This window comes from Heterodontus francisci, chromosome 1, assembly GCF_036365525.1.
Source record: "Heterodontus francisci isolate sHetFra1 chromosome 1, sHetFra1.hap1, whole genome shotgun sequence".
NCBI lineage: Eukaryota > Metazoa > Chordata > Chondrichthyes > Heterodontiformes > Heterodontidae > Heterodontus > Heterodontus francisci.
In genome coordinates, this window is record NC_090371.1 from 159,450,434 (window position 1) to 159,464,688 (window position 14,255).

The following is a 14,255-nucleotide window of genomic DNA, read 5'->3' on the forward strand; positions in this document are numbered from 1 at the left end:
AGCGCAGTACAGGCCCTTCGGCCCTCGATGTTGCGCCGACCTGTGAAACCATCTGACCTACACTATTCCATTTTCATCCATGTGTCTATCCAATGACTACTTAAATGCTCTTAAAGTTGGCGAGTCTACTACTGTTGCAGGCAGGGCGTTCCACGCCCCTACTACTCTGAGTAAAGAAACTACCTCTAACATCTGTACTATCTCTATCACCCCTCAACTTAAAGCTATGTCCCCTCGTGTTTGCCATCACCATCCGAGGAAAAAGACTCTCACTATCCACCCTATCTAACCCTCTGATTATCTTATATGTCTCTATTAAGTCACCTCTCCTCCTCCTTCTCTCCAATGAAAACAACCTCAAGTCCCTCAGCCTTTCCTCGTAAGACCTTCCCTCCATACCAGGCAACATCCTAGTAAATCTCCTCTGCACCCTTTCCATAGCTTCCACATCCTTCCTATAATGCGGTGACCAGAACTGCACGCAATACTCCAGGTGCGGTCTCACCAGAGTTTTGTACAGCTGCAGCATGACCTCGTGGCTCCGAAACTCGATCCCCCTACTAATAAAAGCTAACACACCATATGCCTTCTTAACAGCCCTATTAACCTGGGTAGCAACTTTCAGGGATTTATGCACCTGGACACCAAGATCTCTCTGTTCATCTACACTACCAAGAATCTTCCCATTAGCCCAGTACTCTGCATTCCTGTTACTCCTTCCAAAGTGAATGACCTCACACTTTTCCACATTAAACTCCATTTGCCATCTCTCAGCCCAGCTCTGCAGCCTATCTATGTCCCTCTGTACCCTACAACATCCTTCGGCACTATCCACAACTCCACCTACCTTCGTGTCATCCGCAAATTTACTAACCCACCCTTCTACACCCTCTTCCAGGTCATTTATAAAAATGACAAACAGCAGTGGCCCCAAAACAGATCCTTGCGGTACACCACTAGTAACTAAACTCCAGGATGAACATTTGCCATCAACCACCACCCTCTGTCTTCTTTCAGCAAGCCAATTTCTGATCCAAAGCTCTAAATCACCTTCAACCCCATACTTCCGTATTTTCTGCAATAGCCTACCATGGGGAACCTTATCAAACGCCTTACTGAAATCCATATACACCACATCTACTGCTTTACCCTCATCCACCTGTTTGGTCACCTTCTCGAAAAACTCAATAAGGTTTGTGAGGCACGACCTACCCGTCACAAAACCGTGCTGACTATCTCTAATGAACTTATTCTTTTCAAGATGATTATAAATCCTGTCTCTTATAACCTTTTCCAACATTTTACCCACAACCGAAGTAAGGCTCACAGGTCTATAATTACCAGGGCTGTCTCTACTCCCCTTCTTGAACAAGGGGACAACATTTGCTATCCTCCAGTCTTCCGGCACTATTCCTGTCGACAATGACGACATAAAGATCAAGGACAAAGGCTCTGCAATCTCCTCCCTAGCTTCCCAGAGAATCCTAGGATAAATCCCATCTGGCCCAGGGGACTTATCTATTTTCACACTTTCCAAAATTGATAACACCTCCTCCTTGTGAACCTCAATCCCATCTAGCCTAGTAGCCTGAATCTCACTATTCTCCTCGACAACATTTTCTTTCTCTACTGTAAATACTGACGCAAAATATTCATTTAACACTTCCCCTACCTCCTCTGATTCCACACACAACTTCCCACTACTATCCTTGATTGGCCCTAATCTAACTCTAGTCATTCTTTTATTCCTGATATACCTATAGAAAGCCTTAGGGTTTTCCCTGATCCTATCCGCCAATGACTTCTCGTGTCCTCTCCTTGCTCTTCTTAGCTCTCCCTTTAGATCCTTCCTGGCTAGCTTGTAACTCTCAAGCGCCCTAACTGAGCCTTCACGTCTCATCCTAACATAAGCCTTCTTCTTCCTCTTGACAAGCGCTTCAACTTCTTTAGTAAACCACGGCTCCCTCGCTCGACAACTTCCTCCCTGCCTGACAGATACATACTTATCAAGGACACGCAGTAGCTGCTCCTTGAATAAGCTCCACATTTCGATTGTTCCCATCCCCTGCAGTTTCCTTCCCCATCCTACGCATCCTAAATCTTGCCTAATCGCATCATAATTTCCTTTCCCCCAGCTATAATTTTTGCCCTGTGGTATATACCTGTCCCTGCCCATCGCTAAGGTAAACCTAACCGAATTGTGGTCACTATCACCAAAGTGCTCACCTGCATCTAAATCTAACACCTGGCCGGGTTCATTACCCAGTACCAAATCCAATGTGGCATCGCCCCTGGTTGGCCTGTCTACATACTGTGTCAGAAAACCCTCCTGCACACACTGGACAAAAACTGACCCATCTAAACTACTCGAACTATAGTATTTCCAGTCAATATTTGGAAAGTTAAAGTCCCCCATAACAACTACCCTGTTACTCTCGCCCCTGTCGAGAATCATCTTTGCTATCCTTTCCTCTACATCTCTGGAACTATTTGGAGGTCTATAAAAGACTCCCAACAGGGTGACCTCACCTCTCCTGTTTCTAACCTGCTCCAGAGTCTATAGAATTTTGGAAGATGACCACCAATGCATCCACTATTTCCAGGGCCACTTCCTTTAGTACTCTGGGATGTAGATCATCAGGCCCTGGGGATTTGCCAGCCTTAACCATTAATTTCCCTAGCACTTTTTTTTTACTAATACCGATTTCCTTCAGTTCCTCCCTCTCATTAGACCCTTGGTTCCCTAATGTTTCTGAGAGGTTATTTGTGTCCTCCTCTGTGAAGACAGAACCAAAGTATGTGTTTAATTGTTCTGCCATTTCTTTGTTCCCCATTTCTGACTGTAAGGGACCTACATTTGTCTTCACTAATCTTTCTCTTTGCAGATTTATAGAAGCTTTTACAGTCAGTTTTTATGTTCCCCGCAAGTTTACTCTCATACTTATTTCCCCCCGCTTAATCAACCTCTTTGTCCTCCTTTACTGAATTCTAAACTGCTCCCAATCCTCAGACTTGCTGCTTTTTCTGGCAATTTTATATGCCTCCTCTTTGGAGCGAATACTATCCCTAATTTCTTTTGTAAGCCACGGTTGAGCCACCTTTCTAGTTTTATTTTTGCGCCAGACAGGAATGAATAATTGTTGTAATTCATGCACACGTTCTTTAAACATTATCCATTGCCTATCCACCGTCAACCCTTTTCGTAAAGTTCCCCGATCTACTATAGCCAACTCGCGCTTCAGACCTTCGTAGTTTCCTTTATTTAGATTCAGGACCCTAGTTTTGGATTCAACTACTTCACTCTCCATCTTGATGAAGAATTCTATCATGTTATGGTCGCTCCTCCTCAAGGGACCCTGCACAACAAGATTGCGAATTAATCCTTTCTCATTGCACAATACCCAGTCTAGGATAGTCTGTTCTCTAGTTGGTTCCTCAATGTATCGGTCTAAAAAACCTTCACGTGCACACTCCAGGAAATCATCCTTCACAGTATTATTACTAATTTGGTTTGACCAATCTATATATAAACGTCACCCACGATTACAGTTGTACCCTTACTGCATGCGTCTCCAACTTCCTGTTTAATGCCATCCCTTACATCTCCACTACTGTTTGGGGGGCTATAGACAACCCTCAACGTTTTCCTCCCCTCGGTGTTTCTTAGCCCCACCCACACAGACTCCACATCATGATTTTCCGAGCCAATATCCTTCCTCACTATTGTATTGATTTCCTCCTTTACTAACAACTCTACTCCACCTCCTTTCCCTTTTTGCCTGTCCTTCCTAAATATTGAATACCCCTGGATGTTCAGTTCCTATCTTTGGTCACCCTGCAACCATGTCTCCGTAATCACAACTATATCATAACCGTTCATATCTATTTGCGTTGTTAATTCATCTACCTTTTTGTGAATACTCTGCACATTAAGACACAATGCCTTTAGACTTGTCTTTTTAACATTGTTAGTCATCTTAGCTTTATTTTGTACTATAGCCCCATTTGTTTCTTGCCCTTGTTTTCCCTGCCTTCCACTTTTGCTTTTCATCTTTCTGACTTTCATTTCTATCCTTGTTTCCCCCTCCTACGTCTCCCTGCTCAGATTCTCATCCCCCTGCCATCCTAGTTTAAACCCTCCCCGACAGCAGTAGCAAACACCTCCCCTGAGGAAATTGGTCCCAGTCCTGCCCAGATGCAACCCGTCCAGCTTGTACTGGTCCCACCTGGACACCCCAATTCCCATTGATTCCAGTTTTGCTAAGGCTCCTTGATGCCATACTCGGTCAAATGATACCTTGATGTCAAGGGTGGTCACTCTCACCTCACCTCTGGAGTTCAGCTCTTTTGTCCATGTTTGCACCAAGGCTGTAATGAGGTCAGGAGCTGAGTCTGACATCACGACCTTCCTACCTTGCATATTTCTGATGCATGCTCCCAGGATCCTTGCCAACGACATACCCAAAACAGCACCTGGAACTGCCTGAACCAAAAGTGTACGCGCATGGTATAGACATCATTTTGGCAGCTTTGAAAACACAAGCACTACACACTTTGTGGCCTAGTGCTTTTTCAAAAAATAAATGCCGAGTTGTTAAGATATGGAATTCCCTACCAGGAACAAAGTTGTAAGCAGAATCTGGAACAGCTTTTCAAAGGAAATTTGAAAATATTTGAAAAAAGAAACTGTCAAAGGGTTTGGAGAAAGGACACGAGAATAGGACTTTCAGGATAACCAGTGCAGATGGCCTATTTCGTGCTGTAAAATTCTGTGGAACACCTTTATATTCTCTATGAAATTATCTCTTAATAAAGTACCTTGAAGACCACGTATTCTCCACCATCATTTTTCGTCTGAAATACTTCCCCAAAGACTCCCTCTCCAATTTTCTCACACTTCCGGAGTTTGGCTAATGGTATGCATTCTTTAAAGGAAACTGGATCATTCTGATGACATTCAGAGTATACTTTCTCTTCATCTGTAAGTAACACTGGCTGCAGGATTGATGACGACCATTTTTTCTGAAAGATAATTAATAGAAGAAATACTTAAGTATATAAACTGTTTACAGACTTGAAACAACAGATATGTGATCAATTAAATATGTCTTAAAGCTCTGAAACTGAAAACACACTCAACTCGGATTAAACTTTACAAACACTAATAGGACTGATAGAAAATATTAAATCATTTAATGGGCAATACCAAATACTTTCTAGGCCATATTAAAACTGTTGTAATCTTGAAAAGTAAAACAGCATTTTAGGTTAACTGATGTAATTCCCCCACCCCATGTAGATGAATCCCAAATAATTACTGTATGATGTTTAGAAACATTCACTCAACAATCTTGTTAATCCAGCATCACAATGTAAAGGCCAGAGGGATTTCTACTTCAACTATTGTGTGACAAGCAAAATTATGCACGGATAACATTATTTTGATCAATGTGATCAACTTAGTCAGCCTGCCACTGTCTTTTCCCTGCCCCATAAAAATTTCATGCATGTTTGAATTATGTTTCAGCAAATACTTAATGCAGGCTGATTAAAGCATATATACATTCCGAAAACAAATTCATCATATAGTTAATAATGATAAACAGATCAGACCAAAAAGGGACCATCTTGTTAAACTCACTTCAGTGCTTTTGCTCCACTGTTTAGCAGTTAAAAAGGATACGCCCAGTTTGGGTACTTAGATTCATACTACTTGCCCACAACTTTCTTCACCTTTAATAAACATTACAGAGTGTTCTTTCTTGAAATGTCAAAATATAAAACGTAAATAGATTCGTAATATTATGACCAGGCAAGTGATTACATCTCACCTGTGTGAGTGAGCAAAATGTTCAATTCCATTCCAACAATATAAAGACTAAAAATGTGACAAATCAAGTTTGTATACCAGATTTTAAACTTTCTTGGATTTTATACAGGCAACATTTGCAAAATTGTCAGACTAGGTATGTTTTATGCCAATATGCCTACCATAAGAGAACATCTGAATCTTCTTATTCCATTGCTATGTGGAGTTGCAGAAAAATTCACCATTGAAACCAACTTATTCTGGGATGCAACAAAGTGACTTTGATCAGTACAATTTCCTTTTGTTAAAAGAGACATTGATTCTGGAGTGCTTTGGTCTGACACGGTGCAACCAGATTTCAAAGGCGTAACAATGACTGGAGGGAAGAGAAACAAAACTGAAAATTAACTTTGCATATACTGGAGCCTCATGGCTAAGTTTACTTTGTATTACAACACAAGTCATAAAACATGATTAAGCACTCAATTTCCTACACTCAATCCCAATTCTGGTATAAAATAGTTAGCAGCACAGTTTCAGCATAGGAGTTGAAAATACTGCAGCCTCACTTGAACAAATATTGTTACCGAAAACAATCAGCTGCAACAAACTCAAGTTATGACTGCAGTGTTTGCAATGCCACAGGGGTTTGAATAGTAGAGTTAAAATAAATGCACCCTTTATTAACAGCAATTTTGGGAATGGTTCTGAATTAAGTTCATTACATTTGAATTAAATATTTCAGTATTAGATAAACATACATGAAAAAGAAAAAACTTCAAACTCAACATTTCCTATTACAATGCAGTTTGGAGGCACGATTAGTCCACATCCACATACATTGAAGGCTTTATTAAAATTGAACTGTATTTTACCTGTACGCCACCTCCAAATAACAGTGCATGGTTCCACCAAATGAAGGGAAACTGAAGGAGGAACATATTAATACCCACAATAGCAACATGGAATAGTCGGGGCCGTTACGAATCCCAGGTGAGGAAGGAACAAGCAACAATTGCTCTACTTGGCTATTTGATAAGTATAAGATTTAATTAGATTTTTTTAATGCACGCATTACATAACATAACTTGAATAATCTACAGCATAACCAAACCCCAATTACCTTTCTTTTTTTTGTGAACTGAATGAGCTGCTTTGAACCTTGACCAATTGCGTGAGCCCAAGGGGGTAGTAACAGATGAAGAATTCACAAATGTCAACTGCAGGTTGTTTTTCTAGTTAAAAATAAACAAAACAATTATCAGCTATATTGTAGAACTGGTGTAGAGACAACACAAAATATCAAACCATGTTTGAATCTGTTCACACACTGCAATTCAACTGATCATACTATTCTGCATTTTAAAAAAGAAAACATATTCACCTGTATTTCCATACTAGATATGTGCAAAAAGGTACATTTAATGGTGCCAATCCTCCCTCATTTTCCATGCTTAAAAACAACTCCTTACAAACGATAACCAAATTCTGTAACCTCTTCCCACCCTCTTGACGTGACATCATAAATGGAGCCTGTGGTCGGCACTGGTACTCACAATGCCACTACAAAAATACATTCAAAATTACTATATTAAAAGTTTCCCTACAAATTTGTAAACATGGACGAACCTCGGATTTCTGAAATTTGGAAATGTCAGTACCCAGACATTTCAAATCTTATTTTATTCCATGAGTTGCATTGATTAAGACTGTGAAAGCCCAGACTGCAAACTTTCTGTAAACAGGCTGTACTGAATGTCTAAATTTTAGAATTCATTTGATCTGCAAACTGTTAATGATAAAATTGTATTAATTTCTCTAAGTACAGCAGGTACCAACTAGATGTGATGCTTACCCAACAGGCAGGCCCAACATCATAATGCACTTGAATTACAATATTTTCCTAACAGGTAGGTAGCTAATCTTAATTACCTACAGCTTGCTGAGGCCAAAGATGGTGGCTGGATTAACAATTCAAGGGACAGAAAAGTGAGTGAGTTTTTTTCTCTTCATAAAAAGAGCAGTCTGGTCAACAAAGGCAAATTGTCATCATTAGAGTTATATTTTAGTAATTCAATATACTGCGCAATTTCCAATCACAGACTAACATACCCAAATTCAACTATCAAAGGTTGTGATTAAAAAGGTGCCTTCACATGTTCAGAATTCAGATTGCTACAGAAGTGCCATTGTAAGAAAGAAAATCTCTTCCACACAGTTCCACCTACTGGAACCATTAATGGCAGACGGCAAGGACAAAAACCTCCCACATGTATTTGGAAAGGTGGGGCGGGGGGGGGGGGGTGGGGAAATTAATTTCCCATAAAAATATCCCCATGTGAAAATATTTCAAACAATTGTTCGTTTCTCTGTGAACAGCACTGAATTTTTGAATTAATTTTAGAACGCCAGGAGTGACATCATGAAGTATGCCCATCTGCGTGCTTACATTGGATCAGTTAATTAATGGATGCCATGTACGTCAGATCAAATCTCTTCCAATTGATCATGAACAGGCTGCCAATTCCTCACAAGTAGAAATAATCAAGGCCACTAATTTAGCTTTCATTGAAAATAAGTGCAATAATGGAATTTGATATCCAAAAAATAGCAATAAAATTTTTGAAATCTTATAGGGAATTAACAAGAGCTGTAAGTATTCAGCTATTGTAAATAATTGGCCTCAAATAAAATAGCATTTATAGTGCTCTTCATCGCAGCATGTCCCAACAGTTCACAGCCAATCTAGTAGAGTTGTTGAGGGGGAGCCAGTGGATGTGGTTTATTTGGACTTTCAGAAGGCTTTCGACAAAGTCCCATATAAAAGATTAGCGTGTAAGATTAAAGCGCATGGGATTGGGGGTAGTGTATCGCGATGGATAGAAAATTGGTTGGCAGACAGGAAACAAAGAGTAGGAATACACGGGACTTTTTTCCGAATGGCAGGCGGTAACTAGTGGGGTACCGAAGGGATAGGGGCTAGGACCCCAGCTATTCACAATATACTTTAATGATTTAGACGAGGGAACTAAATGTATTATCTCCAAATTTGCAGATGACACAAAACTGGGTAGGAGGGAGAGTTGTCAGGAGGATGCAGAGACACTTCAGGGTGATTTAGACAAGTTGAGTGAGTGGGCTAATGCATGGCAGATGCAGTATAATATGGATGAATGTGAGGTTACCGACTTTGGTAGCAAAATCAGGAAGGCAGATTATTATCTGAACGGCTATAAACTGAGAGAGGGGAATATGCAATGAGACCTGGGTGTTCTCGTACACCAGTTGCTGAAGGTAAGCATGCAGGTGCAACAGGCGGTAAAAAGGGCAAATGGTATGTTGGCCTTCATAGCGAGAGGATTCAAGTACAGGAGTAGGGATGTCTTGCTGCAATTATACAGGGCCTTGGTGAGGCCACACCTGAAATATTGTGTGCAGTTTTGGTCTCCTTATCTGAGGAAGGATGTTCTTGCTATAGAGGGAGTGCAGCAAAGGTTTACCAGACTGATTCCTGGGATGGCGGGACTGACGTATGAGGAGAGATTGAGTCGGTTAGGATTATATTCGCTGGAGTTCAGAAGAGTGAGGGGGATCTCATAGAAACCTATAAAATTCTATCAGGACTTGACAGGGTAGATGCAGGAAGGATATTCCTGATGGTGGTTTTGGGGGGCAGGGGGTGAGGGTGAGAGTCCAGAACCAGGGGTCTAAGAATACGGGGTAAACTTTTCCAGATTGAGATGAGAAGAAATTCCTTCACCCAGAGTGGTGAGCCTGTGGAATTCACTACCACAGAAAGCAGTTGAGGCCAAAACATTATTTTTATTTAGAGATACAGCACTGAAACAGGCCCTTCGGCCCACCGAGTCTGTGCCGACCAACAACCACGCATTTATACTAATCCTACATTAATTCCATATTCCCGACCACATCCCCACCATTCTCCTATCACCGACCTACACTAGGGGCAATTTAGAATGGCCAATTTACCTATCAACCTGCCAGTCTTTGGCTGTGGGAGGAAACCGGAGCACCCGGCGGAAAGCCTCGCGGTCACAGGGAGAACTTGCACACTCCGCAAGTACCCAGTACCCAGAACTGAACCCGGGTCGCTGGAGCTGTGAAGCTACGGTGCTAACCACTGCGCCGCCCTAAAGAAGGAGTTAGATATAGCTCCTGGGGCGAAAGGGATCAAAGGATATGGGGTGAAAGCAGGAACAGGTTACTGAGTTGGATGATCAGCCATGATCATAATGGTGGAGCAGGCTCAAAGGGCCGAATGGCCTACTCCTGCTCCTAATTTCAATGTTTCTATGTTTAAGTACTGTTAAAGCATAGTCATTGTGCATTGCTAAAAGATGAGACATGCTGTCAAAGCTTTTCATCTTGCGTTCATCAGGACAGACGCACGAATGCCAAATTTCAAAGGGGCCAACAATTTATACAGCATGAGAAAAGTGTGCTGACTGGCATTGCCTCAACCATCGAGAATGCACCAGGGAACTATTGCCCCCCTTCCCCCAATGCTTCTGTTTATTTCAAAAAAGGCACAAAAGGGGGAGGGGAGAGGGGGAGGGAGGGAAGGGCAAGGGGGGGGGGGGCAAGGATGGGGAGGGCCCTGGAGTGGGACTTGAACCTTCAAACTTCCAACTTGGAGACATGAGGGCAACTACTGAACCAAGCTGACAAATTGTTAATATGAATAAATGCACAATCTCTTACCTCAGTCACTTGTGATCCTGGATGCCCACACAAATACACTGTGGACTTTTCTGCACTTTTTGGAGAGACTGAAACAAGATCCATCTGGTTTTGAAATATTGATCCAGAGGAGCTGCTCCGTTTGCTAAAAGTACTGGAGGTAAAGCCACTGATAAGGTTCCTTTGTCCAGATGGGTAATTTCGCTTTAAGGAGCAGCCATTTTTTATTGAAATAGTTTTTCTGCTTTGTCGGCTTATCATAGGTTTGAAGAAGGCTGAATCAGCTGTAGACCCTTTTCCAGACTTTCTATCTCGGGAACTCAAATACATTTCAGATGGAGATGACTTGAAATTCATATTATCTGCAAGCTTGCACTTCTTTTCTAGCACCTGAAAACTGCATTTATGATCCTCATCAAAAGCACCATTGCCCAAACTTCTTTTCACTGGATTCATCAAATCTTTCTTCTCTGGTAAATGCCACTGTAGTTCAAGAGGACTGACCACCACAACAGGCTTAAGAGACATCCCATTAAAAGATTCCCCCACACTTTTCTGGGGTGTTAACTTTTCAAGTAAATGATTAATAAGCTGCTTTTTTCCAGCAGTACCTTGTGATGAACTCACCTTGGAAGAGTCATCTTCAGCAGATGACGTTGATCCAATTTTGTTGAAGTACTTATGTACCGAAAAGTAATCTAATTGTACTACAGGCTGTACGCCCAAATTGGGAACTCTGTTTCTACTTTCACAGTTTGCCTGTTTAGTTATTAAGTCAAGATTTACAGCACAGTTAGGTAATCCAGACTTTGCTAAAGGGTTTCTGACACATGTTTTTAGATCATCTATTTCATTAATTAAACTAGCTTCAGCAGAGACTTCAATAACATTAGAAAACAACTCTTTGCTATTATTGAAGGTACTGTGCAAGGTATGATAGAAATCATCCTTCTGAGTCTGAAATGAATGGGAAGTTACTGAATCTATGTTCTCAAGATTTTCTACCAAAGACACGAAGGCCACAGGTTTACAGTCAGCTTCAAAACCACAAATTCCATCTAACTTCTTTGGAGACATTTCAACAAACTCTGAATGATTTGAAAGTTCTGTAGAGACAAGTTCCTTGCATGAAGAGGAGTAACATAGTCCCATTGCACTGGGGTGGTCAATATTTTCCACAGTATAAGGCTCAGCATTATTCTTCCACACACAATTCTCCTCATTTTCACTGTTAAATGAAATTATACATCTTGATGATTCCTTAATTTTTAATTTCCTGGTACAAGAAGGCGTGCTAGTCTGCAGTGGGGATCTATCCAGCTTCTTTGCAAAACTGGGATTATGATTAAAGTTTTTAGCTATGCAAGCATTTCTACATGTCTTCTTTGGTTTATCAAAAAAAATAGATGATTCTGAAGATTCTATTGATGATCCAAGCAATCCCTGAGGGAGGAGAAGGGAAAGGACAAATTTACAAAATTGATAATTTATATACAAGTATCAAATATCTAGCCGACTACAAATATGAACAGAAGCTCATTGTCCAATTAAATCTGTTGTATACATTTCTGCATCAGACCTATCTGGAAATGCAAAAATTAACTTTTGTCCAAATTACATTTAACATACGAATGTTTGTTCGCAATATAATGTTAAAGCAAATCAAATTTCACTGATCTCATACTTTGTCTACACTTTCAATCTATAAAAGGTGAATTAAAATAGGAATGCAGATCAAAAGCTGAGTTGAACTAGGTTTGCATTTCATGAATCAAAAATGTGTTCCATAAATAATTTGCATGGATTCCGTATTGACCCAAAATATATTTCCCCTTACACAATAAACATGGTTTCTACATTTGAAGGTCAGTTATGATTTATACTTACAACAAGCAACCACTGGAGAATTTTTATGTTACATCTTAACACCAGCAAACACCAAATTTGTCACAATGTGAAATGAGAATGTCAAACTGCGGGCATATGAAATGTGCTCAATACATGACTTTTCCACATTGCATCTCATATTGTGCCTCCAAGAGCTACACTTCCTTCTTTTGACATCCATTTTGAATAATTTTACTCTGCAAGCACAACAAAAAAAATGTGCAGGAGGTACAGCAAGTAGTGCAGATGGGAGCAGGATGTTGCAAAGGAACACAGGCAGATGAAACTATAGTAGATGGAGTTTAATGTGGGCAAGTGTGAGGTCATCCATTTAGGATGCAAGAAAGATTAAGCTGAATATCTAAGTGGTGAGAAATTAGGAATTGTTACAGCAAACAAAAAAAGAGTTGGCATCCATGTACACAAATCATTTAAAATGACTAGTCAGCAGGTACAAAAAAAAGGTAGACCCCACCTGGAGTACTGCGTCCCATCTTCGGCACTACACCTTCCAAAGGATGTATTAACCTTCAAGGGGGTGCAGCACAGATTTACCAGAATGATATCTGGGCTTAGAGGGTTAAATCATGAGGTTGCATAAATTTGGCTTGTATTCCGGGCGGCGCAGTGGTTAGCACCGCAGCCTCACAGCTCCAGCGACCCGGGTTCAATTCTGGGTACTGCCTGTGTGGAGTTTGCAAGTTCTCCCTGTGTCTGCGTGGGTTTCCTCCAGGTGCTCCGGTTTCCTCCCACATGCCAAAGACTTGCAGGTTGATAGGTAAATTGGCCATTATAAATTGCCCCTAGTATAGGTAGGTGGTAAGGGAATATAGGGACAGGTGGGGATGTGGTAGGAATATGGAATTAGTATAGGATTAGTATAAATGGGTGGTTGATAGTCGGAACAGACTCGGTGGGCCGAAGGGCCTGTTTCAGTGCTGTATCTCTAAATAAAAAATTTTTTAAAAATTCCCTTGAGTAAAAAAACTGAGGGGTGATCTGTTCAATATTAAAAGGATTCAGCAGGGTAGACACAGAGAAACTATTGCCTCTTGTGGAAGGAATCAAGAACAGGAAACATAATCTTAAAATTAGAGCTAGGCCACTTAAGATGGAACTTAGGAAGCACTTTTTCCCCAAAGGATAGTAAAAATCTAGAATTGTCTGCCCCAAAAGTCTGTGGATACTGGGACAATTCAAGGTTTCAAGACGGAGATTAACAGATTTTTCATGGATAAGGGATCAAGGTATCGGGAGTGAAGGCAGATAAATGGAGCTGAGGCAGATAAGCCATGATCTACATCCGAACATACAAATTAGGAGGAGTAGGCCACTCGGCCCTTCAAGCCTCCTCCGCCATTCAATAAGTTCGTGGCTGAACTGATTACTCCACATTTCCACCTACCCCCGATAACCTTCCACCCCCTTGCTTATCAAGCATCTACCTACCTCCGCCTTAAAAATATTCAGATTCTGATTCCACTGCCTTTTGAGGAAGAGAATTCCAAAGACTCACGACCCTCGGAGAAAAAAAATTCTCCTCATCTCTGTCTTAAATCCTAGTTCTAGATTCTTTCACAAGGGGAAACATCCTTTCCACATCCACCCTGCCAAGATCCCTCAGTATCTTATATGTTTCAATCAAGTCACCTCTTACTCTTCTAAATTCCAGCAAATACAAGCCTTGCCTGTCCAGTCTTTCCTTGCAAGACAGCCCACCCATTCCAGGTATTAGTCTAGTAAACTTTCTCGTACTCCCTCCAACTCATTTACATCCTTACATTCTTGTTGACTGGCAGAGCAGGCTTGAGGGGCTGAATGGCCTACTCCTGTTACAATGATCAAATTACCTCAACAA

General features: G+C 41.0%; 1 protein-coding gene across 1 annotated transcript in view; it reads right to left on the reverse strand.

Moving 5' to 3' along the window:
• Nucleotides 1-14,255, reverse strand: part of haspin (histone H3 associated protein kinase) — an 86,549-nt gene that overhangs the window by 46,753 nt on the left and 25,541 nt on the right. The window contains exons 5-8 of the mRNA XM_068029840.1: nucleotides 10,532-11,953; nucleotides 6,933-7,044; nucleotides 5,992-6,185; nucleotides 4,819-5,022 (exon numbers count right to left, since the gene is read on the reverse strand). Coding sequence (XP_067885941.1) covers nucleotides 4,819-5,022; nucleotides 5,992-6,185; nucleotides 6,933-7,044; nucleotides 10,532-11,953 — 1,932 coding nt within the window. The remainder of the gene's footprint in view (nucleotides 1-4,818; nucleotides 5,023-5,991; nucleotides 6,186-6,932; nucleotides 7,045-10,531; nucleotides 11,954-14,255) is intronic.